This window comes from Muntiacus reevesi, chromosome 15, assembly GCF_963930625.1.
Source record: "Muntiacus reevesi chromosome 15, mMunRee1.1, whole genome shotgun sequence".
Lineage (NCBI taxonomy): Eukaryota > Metazoa > Chordata > Mammalia > Artiodactyla > Cervidae > Muntiacus > Muntiacus reevesi.
In genome coordinates this window covers 25,783,663-25,796,183 of record NC_089263.1, presented here as the reverse complement: position 1 = coordinate 25,796,183, position 12,521 = coordinate 25,783,663, and the positions used below count along the sequence as shown (strand labels likewise).

Genomic DNA, 12,521 nt, shown 5'->3' with positions numbered 1-12,521 from the left:
GCAAGAATACTGGAGTGGGTTGCCATTTCCTTCACCACTGGATTTTCACAACCCAGGGATAGAACCCATGTTTCCTGTGTTACAGGTGGATCCTTTACTGATGAGACACCAGAGCAGCCCATGTAATATCTAGGTTCATTCATGTTGCTATAATTGGCATTTATGGCTGAGTAGTATTCCATTGTATATATGTACTACATCTTCTTTATCCATTTTTTTGTTGATGGATATTTATGTTGCTTCCATGTCCTGACTATTGTTAACAGTGCTGCAATGAACAAACATTGGGGTGCATGTATCTTTTCGAATTATAGTTTTGTTCAGATATATGCCCAGGAGTGGGCCTGCCGAATCATTTGGCAACTCTATTTTTAGTTTATTGAAGAACCTCTATACTGAATATATCTACAAACCAGAATCAGACTCACAGACATAGAGAACAGACTTGTGGTTGCCAAGGGGGATGGGATGGTGGGTGAGGGAAGGACTGGATGTTTGGAATTAGCAGATGCAAACTAGCCTATATAGTATGTATAAGCAACAAGGTCCCACTGTACAGCTCAGGGAACTATATTCAATATTCTGTAGTAAATCATGATAGAAAAAAATATGAAAAAGAATATATGTATAACAGAGTCAATTTGCTGCACAGCAGAAATTAAGCCCAATATTGTAAATCAAATATGCTTCAATAAAATTAAAAAACAACAACAACAGCCAAGGTCTGGTCCAGCCTCAACATGCAGCTGCCAAGTGGCAGAAGATAAGAAGGGCTGAGGAGCATCCCCAAGTCCACTCTGTGATCAAGTCTACAGGTCCATATGTTCCAGCTCTTCAACCCATAAACAAACAGAGCTTGTTTATATATGTACCATAAACAAACATATGTACTAAAAGTTCACCAGGACTTCCCTGGTGGTCCAGTGGTTAAGACTTTAGGCTCCCAATGCAGGGGACTCTGGTTCAATCCCTGGTCGGGAATCTAAGATCCCACATGCTACCTGGCACAGCTAAAAAAGAAAAAAAGTAGTTGAACATATTACTAAAAAGCAATTTTTTAAACATGCCAGAATTTTAAAGAGTGAGATTAAACTGTATTGTCTTCAGCAGCACTGTCCAACAGAAATAAAGCACAAATGTGCTTTAAATTTAAACTTTAGATTTTCCCTTTACAAAAAGATTTTTAATAGCTATAGAAAGTTTTTCAAGTATGTTGTAGAAAGTAAAAAAGAAACAGTTAAAGTTAACTTTTAAAAATTATTTGTTTATTTGGCAGCACTGGGTCTTAGTTGCAGCATGCAGGATCTTCAGTCTTCCTTGAGGCACGTGGGACCTTTTAGTTGCAGCATGTGGAATCTAGTTCCCTGACCAGGGGGACAACCTGAGCCTCCTGCATTAGGAGCATGGAGTCTTAGCCACTGGACCACCTGGGAAGTCCTGAAGTTAATTTTAGTAATATATTGATTTATTGATTTAAACCAGTAGGTACAAAATGTTTTCGAAAGGAAAAATATCACTAATGAGATAGTCTATATTCTTTTTTTGTACTAAGTTTTTGAGATTTGGTGGGTGTTTTGCAATCTCTTCCTTTTCTTTTTTTAACCTAATGCTTTTTTTTAATATAATGTCTATCCATAGGTATAAATATTTGTAAGCATCAAATTTCCTTCAAAGCATTTTTAATTTGCAATATAAATATGTAATTATTGTAAAGCCAGGATTGTTTTTTTTAATTTAATTCTTTGACTAGTTCATATCATATGCACATATTAAAAAATTAAAACTGTTTATGGGACTTCCCTGGCAGTCCAGTGGTTAAAACTTCACCTTTCAAGTGTGGGTTCAATCCCTGGTTCCATCCCTGGTTAAGGAGCTAAGATTCCACATGCCTCTGGGCCCAAAAATCAAAACATAATACAGAAGCAATATTGTAACACATTCAATAAAGACTTTGAAAATGGTGCACATCAAAAAAATAAAAATAAAACTGTTTAAAGTGTGACAAATCTCCCTGCTAACCCCTGTCCCCCATGTGGCCTATTCCACCCAGTGGCAACCACTGATATTTGTTTCTTGTGTATATTTCCATATGTAAAACTAATATGAATACTCTCTTTTCTTTTCGTGGTGAATTAAATATACTTACTGTTTTTTCTTTTTCACAAAGGTTGACATAGTCATTGTTATGTACCGTTTTTTCCCACTTCCTCTGGGAACTCTTTCTGTATTACAACATAGAACATTCCTTCATTCTTACCTGCTTCCCCTGTTTTCCTTTACGGTGGACTATCACAGCTCAGGCCAGTCCCCAGTGCAAGTCACTCACCCCTGGGGGTGCTACACTCATGGCCACCATGGCTGCTCTTGAACACACATTGTGCCTCACATGTCTGCTAAGTGAACATCCAGAAGGGGAGCTGTTGGCCCCATGGGGATCTGGACTTGTGATTTTGATAACCTTTCCTTCTGTGGAAGTGTCCACCGCCCCCCACCATTGTGCAGAGAATTTTCCCACAATCCCACCAATATGGTGTGTGAGCACACATTGGAATTTTTACAATCTAATGGTAAAAAATGAGATCTTTGCATAGTTTCTTTGAATGTCTTTCATCCCGCCCCCACTTTTTTTTTTAAAAGATGCTATCAGTTTCTTTATTGTTATTTTATTTTTGGCCATGCTTCAGCTGGGATCTTAGTTCCCTGACCAGGGATCAAACCACTGAACCATCTGAAAAGTCCCTGAATATCTCTTATGAGTGAAAATGAGCCCATTTGCTGTAAACACAAATGTCCCTAAGTTCACTGCTTTTGCCCATTTTTTTGCTGGGCTGTTAGAAGTTTCCTTCTTGACGTCTAGGAGATCTTTCCTAATTAGAAAGATTGGCCCTTTTCCTGTGTCAAGAGCTGCAAGTATATTTTCCCATGAGTTGTTTTTTACTGTGGTTGTGATGTGTTTTTGCTGTGCAGAAGTTTGTGATTTAAGTACAAGATCTATTGATCTTTGCTTTGATTGTGTCTTGATTTGGGAGCATCATTAGAAAGGCTTTCTCCTCTATTTATGAAACAATTCTCATGTGATGATTCTTAGTTGTTTCATTGTCTCTGTATGCATCCCCCTACCCTATTTTCTTTCATGAAATTATTGAGCTAGACAGAGTTATTCTAGTGATTGTGTGAGATATGGATCCAACTTAATTATTTTATAAATGATCACACAGACTCTCAATAACATGCATTACATAGTCATCTTTACTCCTCTCATTGGATGTGGTATTTGTCTCACAAGTGTATTTGAATCTTTTCCTGGATCCTTCCATTCTGCTCCACTGTTTGGTCTCTTTATATACCTGTACTACACTGTTTTAATTATTAGTGTTTTATAACATAATTTTTAGTATATGGTAGAAATAGCCCCTTTGTGGTGTTCTTAATAATGGATGGCTGAGGGGAATTTTTTTTAAAAATTAGGACTTAACATTGGAAACAGCTTAGTATTGGAGACACACAGCACAGCAGTGATAAAAATGGCAAGAGTGGGGCTTCCCTGGTGGTCCAGCAGTCAAAACTCCACAGTTCCAGTACAGGGGCTGGGGGTTCGATCCCTGGCCAGAGAACTAAAATCCCACATGCTGTCCAGAGTGGCTAAAAAATTAAAAAATAAAAACAGAAACGTGGTTTTTAAAAAAATGACAGAGGTCTCCATTTATAGGTTAGGCCATCCTTTTGTTGTCTAGGCTGAGCCCATGTTAAGTTCTTCTTTCTTTCTTTCTATTTTCCCCAGAAGAACAGAACCAATTTATTTATTTATTTTATAGAATCGACGCACATGATTGAGTATGAGGACTGGTAAATCTGAATCTGTAATACAGAAATCAGGATTTCTATATTACATTCTTGAGGCAGAATTCCTAGTTCTTCAGAAAACCTTTGGGTTTTTTTTCCTTTTTTGTTTTTAAATGTTTTTTATTATTGTGATTAAAGTCACATAATATAAAACACACTATTTTAGCCTTATCTAACTATACAGTTCAATGGGACTAAGTACATTCACAAATCCTTCTTTCAGGAGCACGGTCGTCTTCCAACCCTTGGCCCATATATTCACATTTACATCTAAGTTATTTCTATTTAAAATATTTTGGTCTAATTAATTAATTTTTACTTGACCCACCTCCCAGAATATTGGAAATAAAAGCAAATATAAACAAATAGGACCTAATGAAACTTAAAAGCTTTTGCACAACAAAGGAAACTATAAGTAAGGTGAAAAGACAGCCCTCAGATTGGGAGAAAATAATAGCAAATGAAGCAACAGACAAAGGATTAATCTCAAAAATATACAAGCAACTCCTGCAGCTCAATTCCAAAAAAATAAATGACCCAATCAAAAAATGGACCAAAGATCTAAACAGACATTTCTCCAAAGAAGACATACAGATGGCTAACAAACACATGAAAAGATGCTCAACATCACTCATTATCAGAGAAATGCAAATCAAAACTACAATGAGGTACCATTACTTACTATATTTTACTTTAAAAAATTACCTGCTTTGAAACTCAATGTAAGATCTTTACTTTTTAAGCTAGGATTCCATATCATCCTGCTTGCTGTTCATCTTGAACAATGTGGTGGTTGTTCACATTTCTCAGTGTCTGCAATTCTATCCATGTACAAGACCAAATAAGCCACAGACCATCAGAGCAGAGACAGACCCACTCCAGAGCTGCTTGCTTACTGAGGAATGCTGAAGCTCATCATTTAAAATTTTACCTATATTGGGAAAATTTTCAGGAGTTCTCACAGCTTAAAAATCCACTTTTCTCATCATACCTAGGTTATCATGGGGATTCTTCTCCCCCCAACCATCTTGTTTTTGGACTTTCGCACCTATGATGACTTCTCCTATCAAACATCCAAGGAAAATGAGGATGGCAAAGAAAAAGAAGAGGAGAATATGGTCAGTGATGCCCCCAACCATCAAACCTCATCTTCAAAAGGGTTGCTATTTCTCTTGCCGTGAATTTAGACACTGCAGGAATACACAACATTTGAGGTTGAACATCATTAATGTATTTATTTGTTTTCCTTATACCTTCATTGGTGAAAGGTCTATTCAAATCTTTTACTTCTTTTTTTTAATTTATTTTTTATTGAAGGATAATTGCTTTACAGAATTTTGTTGTTTTCTGTCATTAGCCTTTGGAAAAATTCAATTATTAATAAATCACAATAATATATCGAAAGAAAAAGAATAGAGAGCATTTTTATAATCCTTGATTTTGGAAGGTGCCTGTCTGTTAGCTGTGGGGCTAGGGTCCCGGGAGTTTCCCATCTGGCAGTCTGCTTGCCATGTGCTCTGCTCTGTTTTCAGGATGCGAATGCAGATGCCAGCTCCAGAAAGGGGGACGAGGAGAACGAACACAAAAAGCAACGAAGTGTCCCCATTGGGACCAAGATCTGTGAATTCTACAATGCCCCCATCGTCAAGTTCTGGTTTTACACAGTAAGGCCTCCCTTAGCATGTTTTAGATGTATGAGAATCAAGAAGAATGATTCTTCTTCTTTAAGAAAGTGCTTTTTAAAAAAAATCAATGGATTAAGATGAGTTATGCAAATAGAAGTGAGACTAACTCAGATCCTCAATTAAATTATATAACATCCCTTATATGCAGAATCTAAAAAGAAATGATACAAATGAGCTTACTTCTAAAACAGAAAGAGACCCACAGACTTAAAAAACAGACTTATGGTTACCAGAAGGGAAGGATGGGGGGAAGGGATAGTTAGGGAGTTTGGGGTGGATGTAAACACACTGCTATATTTAAAATGGATAACCAACAAGGACCTACTGTATAGCACAGGGAATTCTGCTCAATTTTATGTGGCAGCCTGGATGGGAGGGCAGTTTGGAGGAGCAAGGATACATGTATATGTATGGCCAAGTCCCTTTGCTATCTACCTGAAACCATCACAACATTATTAATCAGCTACACTCCAATGTAAAATGAAAAGTTTAAAAAATCAGTGGATTAAAATGAATTATGCACATGAAGTGGGACTAACTCAGATCTTCAACTAAAATTGAACCTAGATAGGCAATATTTATATACAGGAATGTGATCATTCTAGACCAAATATACCATTTCATAAAGCCAAATAATCATATTCTATTTCCTTAAGAAGAAGGATTTTTCAAATGTCTTATAGTAATACACACTTAGGAAAATACAGTTCTAGTCCAACAATGAGCAAAGATGACTCATATTGAGAGAGCAAGCTGACAAATGCCATTGTTCAGAAGACTGATGGGATCACTCAAAGTGGAGTTGAATCCAGAGCATGAAGTCCTGGGTTTGAGGAACAAATCAAGGCCTCCAAACTGTGGCCACATACTCTCATCCAGCCCTATCTGTGGCCACTGTCTGGACGGCTATAGGAGGGCACTGTGGCTGGAGCAAGAATGGTCCAGTCTTACACATGCAGGAGGGTGAGAGAAGTGGGGCAAAGAGACTGGAGCAATTTGGAAGGTTCTGAAGGAAACTGAGCTGGTTGCGGGTGGTCCCAGCAGGGGTGGCAGGCACACTGTGCCTCCAGAAATCACTGCAGTCTTCGGGAGGGTCAAGACTACTCATTAAGTCCCAGGTACCAGGGCACAACCCATCTCAGGCAGAGCCTGGCAGTGCAGTTCCATTAGTGACTGGGCATGAGCAGGTGATGGAAAGTGAGGAGCCAGATCCAAGGCCATGGACAGGGCGATGGCTGTGGGTAGGCAGAAGGCGGAGGCGGAGCTCCGGGGCACAGCACCCTCGGGGCTACATGGGAACCCAGGTCAGTGAGAGTCTGGACACCCAACCTCTTGGCAGCCACACCTGAAGCCACAGCTGTCCATCTGTTCTGGTCAGAACCAGTTGAGGCCCAGGCAATTCCGAGCCCAGGCCCAGAACCTGAGGTCAAGTGGATGAAGAGGGTGGGGCCAGGAGGCTGACAAGCCTTGGGTGTCTCCCCAGGGCCTCTAAATGCAGCCTGCAGATGTAGGGGAGGGGGTCCCATGCTTTTACAGCTCAGGAGATGCAGGTTCAATCCCTGAGCCAGGAAGATCCCCTGGAAAATGAAATGGCAACCCACTCCAGTATTCTTTCCTGGAGAATCTCATGGGCAGAGGAGCCTGGAAGGCTAGAGTCCATGGGGTTGGAAAGAGTTGAACACAACTGATGTGACTGAGTACAAGGGGTTCCCAATGCAACCCAACTTTGAGAACTCTTGCTCTAATCCTCCTGCAAAGACTAGACATGGTATGCTGCCTGTATCCTGTTGAAAAACCAATCTGGAGGGGGCCATTAAAAAAAAAAGACTGGGAATCACAGATGATCAATTGCTAGCACACACCTTACCCAAACCACCAAAACTTCAGAAGGGGCCTGGACCAGAGGGGTAGGGGCTAAAGCTGAAGATTCTTCATCTTTGGAGTGAATCAACCTCACTCATCTTCAGATCACCTTCCTCAACCTCATACCTCACTCCTGTATCACCCAACTCTACATGCCTCAAAGATAGGGACCCTGTTGTGGGTGCAGCACACCACAGACATATGGGTGCTAATTAAGGGGCCTCAGGACCGCTGGGCATGCCGGGCAGATGCCCCATCGTCACCCTCCGCTCTTTTGAAACTCCCATGTCCATCAGCAGTGGGAAGATTCAAGAAGGAAATTAGCAATGCAGGGAGGAGTCAGTAACATTTTCCAATTTCCAGAAATGTAGAAGGCACACCAGTATACTACTTAAAGTTTCTCTATTTATCATAATTTTGTGCAACTTCATAATTTCCCCATGAAGCTGATGTGCGTGCGTGCATACGTGTCTGATTCTTTGCGACCCTTTGGACTGTAGCCCACCAGGCTCCTCTGTCCATGGGATTTCCCAGACAAGAATGCTGGAGTGGGTTGCCATTTCCTCTTCCAGCAGATCTTCCCGACCCAGGGATGAAACATGGGTCTCCTGCATCTCTTGCACTGGCAAGCAGATTCTTTACTGTTGAGCCATAAGGGAAGCCCCATGAAGCAGACAGTAGCAACAAATATACTTTCATTTAGAGAATGGAGTTTCAGCGTGCATATCATGCTAAAGTACAAAATGCCTCCCAACCTGCCTCAAGGTTCTCTGACTGCACCTGTGATGTGAGCGGAAGGTTTCCTCTAATAGAGTCAGTGCACCTAGAAATGAAAATTTGTTTTAGAGGATGTGTCCCCCTGTAAACAGGGTTTCAGAGCTTTTCCAGGCTCTGATCCTCCCCTCAGACACTACTGTCGGTCTCTGCCTTTCAGATATCCTACCTGGGGTACCTACTGCTGTTCAACTACGTCATCCTGGTGCGAATGGAGCGCTGGCCCTGCCTCCAGGAGTGGATCGTCATCTCCTACATCCTGAGCCTGGCCTTGGAGAAAATTCGGGAGGTGACGCTGTGAAGACCTGTCCCAGCCCCACCCACCAAAGACTTCAATTCAGATGTAGATTCTTTATTTATTTAAATTCTTTTTGGCCACAAGGCATGCAGGATCTTAGTTGTGCCCCCTACAATGGCAATACAGTGTCCTAACTGCTGGATCACCAGAGAAGTCCTCAGATATTGCTTCTTATTGCAAAAATGAGTCATGTAAATTCCAAGTGCCCTGGATGTTTTCTTTCCAGGTGTCACAATCCCAAGTTGATTCTATTCCCTCGCAGATTTATATGCCTTCTGTTTCAAACTGAAACTGAACTTGGAAATCAGAACACAAAGCAGAGTAGATGGTGTTTAGTAATAAAAACAAGTCTGAGGGCCTGTAAAACCAGCAGGAATTCTGCCAGGTACATGAGATGAACCCATGACTCCAACTTGGTACAAATTGGGGCTCCATTTTCAGGGATCTGAATGTAGACAGGGGGATGTAGGATATGACATTTTTCTTGTAACTTAGGACTTTGAACCACTCTGTCCTAGCTGGGTCTCCCTCCATCTGAGATGGGGATTCTTGTGCAAGTGGTTTATTAAAGGAGAGCTTCCAGGAGAGTGGGGAGAAGGAGCAGGGTGGTCAGGCCGGAGAGGCGACAGGGCTGAGGGAGGTGTGGCTTCAATGGAATCTGTCCCTGGCCTCATTGGCAGGGGACTCTGAGTGTATTCAATACTGTAGAGTCTGTTCCATCTTGACCAAAGAGACCTGAGTTTCATACCCACATCAGTCGGCCAGCGGGGCCTCTGGGTAAGGGCTCCCATTGCCCAAGGGGGCAGGTAGGAGGGAAGAGTGGCCCTTGCAGCAGGTGGGGGCTGGGCACCCCCACCCAGAGGAAGCCTCCAGCACCTCTGGGTAGGCTTCCAGCCTATCTGCTGCAAACACAGGAAACAGGGTTTTCAACTAAGTGTTGAGAAAGGACAGACACCAGTTCATACACAGCTTATATCACGGGGACGTGAAACTCACATATCTGAGAGGGCAGCCTATGCAAGTGGCAGAGAAAGTGTAGGCCAGACCCTTTCCTTTCTAATATCACCTACAGGTTTCAGCTCATTATATCAGTTTATAAAGGGAAAGCTTATATCCAAGGAAATGGCAACTCACTTCAGTATTCTTGCCTGGGAAATTCCATGGACAGAGGAGCCTGGCAGGCTACAGTCCATGGGGTTGCAAAGAGTTGGGCACAACTACACGACTAAATAGCAACAATATACCCAAGAAGAAGTGAAGTTGAGATAGCACACAGCAGAATTTTGTATTCTTTCTCCCACTGATAGAGAAGCAGTATTATTTATTTTGCAGTATATTTTTTGTACTGACCCTTTCACTGAACTGAAAAATTATTACTGGCAACTTCTTCCCAGGAGAGCTAATTTGATGCTGTCAGTCTGAGGACAGATGAAAAGTGCCAAGTCTAAACATTACAACCCATCTCCTACAACTTCTTTCTTTTCTAGCTGGGCTTCATTCAAACTCTGTGCATGCGACAACTGGGACTTTCAAGTGGCCTGCGTGCCACCTCTAGTGCCACTGTGAGCTCACTGAGCACCAGCCCTCTGCTAAGACACTGTTCTTTACTGCACAGAGCCCACCGTCCTTGCCCCCCACCCCCAGTTACAGGAAAGAGGGCAGCAGGCATAAGTCAGAGTGCATGAGTTTTTAAACTAGTGAATGCCTTCTGAGTTGGCTTATGAATAGTCACCACCCCATCCCACCCCTGGGGTCCCCAGGACCTACCAAGAAACTCCATAACTAAAGAGGCACCACCTTTAAAGACCCCACCCTGCTGCACACCATAGCTGCAGCTATGTTTGCTTTCTGTGTGCCCCTGCATGCTGCTTGTTAAATAATTTCAGTTTTACTCTGAGGAGAGACATCACTTTGCTGACAAAGGTGTGTGTGTGTTAGTCACTCAGTCATGTCCAGGTCTTTGTGACCCTGTGGACTGTAGCCTGCCAGGTTCCCCTGTCCATGGAATTCTCCAGGCAAGCGTACTCGAGTGGGTTGCTATTCTTTTCTCCAGGGGATCTTCCCAACCCAGGTCTCCCAACCTGGGTTGGGAGGATCTTCCCAACCTGGGTCTCCTGCATTGCAGGCATATTCTTTATCCTTTGGGCCACCAGGAAAGCCTCTGAGAAAGTGTCCTTTTAAACTGTGGTAACTTTGAAAGGGTAAGATCTCAAGCAGAAGAAAATGAAGCTCAAGCTTTCCCTGATTTCTCATCTCCGAGTTACAAAGGAATCTGGGCTGATTTACCCATCCTATTCCAGTCCCTCCATCTCCTCTGGGTGGATGCCCCTCTGTGGGACCACATAGGTTTATCTCTCCTCTAGGGTTTTCCTCCTGGACTAACTCTGGAATATGGGCTCACAGGCACGTGTCCAGAGAATTGGAAAAGGGGTCAAAAGGCAGCTACTTTCATAATGGCCAGAGGGACATAACTCAGAAGGCATTTCCTGAGAGTTTGTGAAACTAGGAATCCAAAGGAGTCTTGTGGAATTTCCCTTTCTAGATATGTTGTCTGACTAAGAAGATGAGTACTTAGAAATCTAGAGCAGGAAAGGGGACCAGATGCCCTGGAATGCTGCTGTGCTGTGCTTAGGTGCTCAGTTGGGCCCGACCCTTTGTGACCCTGTGGACTGTAGCTTACCAGGCTCTTCTGTCTGTGGGATTCTCCAGGCAAGAATACTGGAGCAGGTTGCCATGCCCTCCTCCAGGGGATCTTCCCAACCCAGGGATTGAACTCAGTTCGCCCACATTGCAGGCAGATTCTTTACTGTCTGAACCATTAGCAAAGTCCCTGGAATGCTGCTCCAGCCCTCAGTACCCAAGATTCTAAGGTGAAGCTTCCAACACCACTCTCCCTGATTTTTGTTGTTGTTTGGCATTTCTTTTCAGATCCTCATGTCAGAACCGGGTAAGCTAAGCCAGAAAATAAAAGTTTGGCTGCAGGAGTACTGGAACATCACAGACCTCGTGGCCATTTCCATGTTCATGATCGGAGCCATCCTTCGCCTCCAGAAGCAACCTTACATGGGCTATGGCCGTGTGATCTACTGCGTGGACATCATCTTCTGGTACATCCGTGTCCTGGACATCTTTGGTGTCAACAAATACCTGGGACCCTACGTGATGATGATCGGAAAGATGGTTAGTACTGATGGCCCATGAGGAACTGCAAGCACTGAGGCTGTTGGTTAGGACCTGGGGCCAGGTCTCAGGCGTGAGTCTGTGATGTTTCATTTGATCTTTCCCCAGCAATTGGTTTCTTACAGGAAATGTTCTTTGCTTTAAGCTCTTCTACATATTGATCACTTAATTAAATCCAGTTGACAAACAAGAGTTAAGGGCCCACTGTATGTATATGGATTTCTGGCAATAACCCAATGGTTAATCTCCTAACATGTTGTAGAAGCCAGAGACAAACAGGTGGGTGCAGTCACTCCCCCAACTCCAACTCCAGACAGTTTTCAGATCACACACTCTAGACTGGAGTAACCTATAACTTGGTCAGTGCTCAGTTGTGGTTGACTGCAATCCCATGGACTGTAGCCTGCCAGGCTCCTCTGTCTGTGCAATTTTCCAGGCAAGAATACTGGAGTGGGTGGCCATTTCCTTCTCCAGGGTATCTTCTCAACCCGGGGATTGAATCTTCATCTCCTGCAATCTACATCTCCTGCATTGCAGGCAGATTCTTCACTGAGTGGACACAGGCAATGCATGTGATGAGGTCAAGATAAATCCATGGCAACATTTATCCAGAAGAGGCTATAGAATATGAAACTAAGAATGAACCATTCTTACATCACTTAAAATAGTCTCAGTGCTAGGACTGGTCCCAAAAGACAGGACATCTTTCAAGCTTAGGAATAACTCTTTGTATGGCAAGTGGTTTTGAGGGAAGGGACATATAGTCTAGGTGATCCCAGTCAGGGCTCTCATCTTCAGGGATGTTCAAAATTAAGAATTACACAAGGCCAGTATTCATAGTAACCAGAGCATTACTCACTGTAACTACTCACCATTTG

At 42.7% G+C, this 12,521-nt stretch overlaps 1 protein-coding gene across 1 annotated transcript in view; it reads left to right on the top strand.

Moving 5' to 3' along the window:
• TRPM1 (transient receptor potential cation channel subfamily M member 1) overlaps positions 1-12,521 on the top strand; it is a 62,795-nt gene that overhangs the window by 32,740 nt on the left and 17,534 nt on the right. The window contains exons 18-21 of the mRNA XM_065906053.1: positions 4,839-4,961; positions 5,376-5,507; positions 8,326-8,454; positions 11,392-11,643. Coding sequence (XP_065762125.1) covers positions 4,839-4,961; positions 5,376-5,507; positions 8,326-8,454; positions 11,392-11,643 — 636 coding nt within the window. The remainder of the gene's footprint in view (positions 1-4,838; positions 4,962-5,375; positions 5,508-8,325; positions 8,455-11,391; positions 11,644-12,521) is intronic.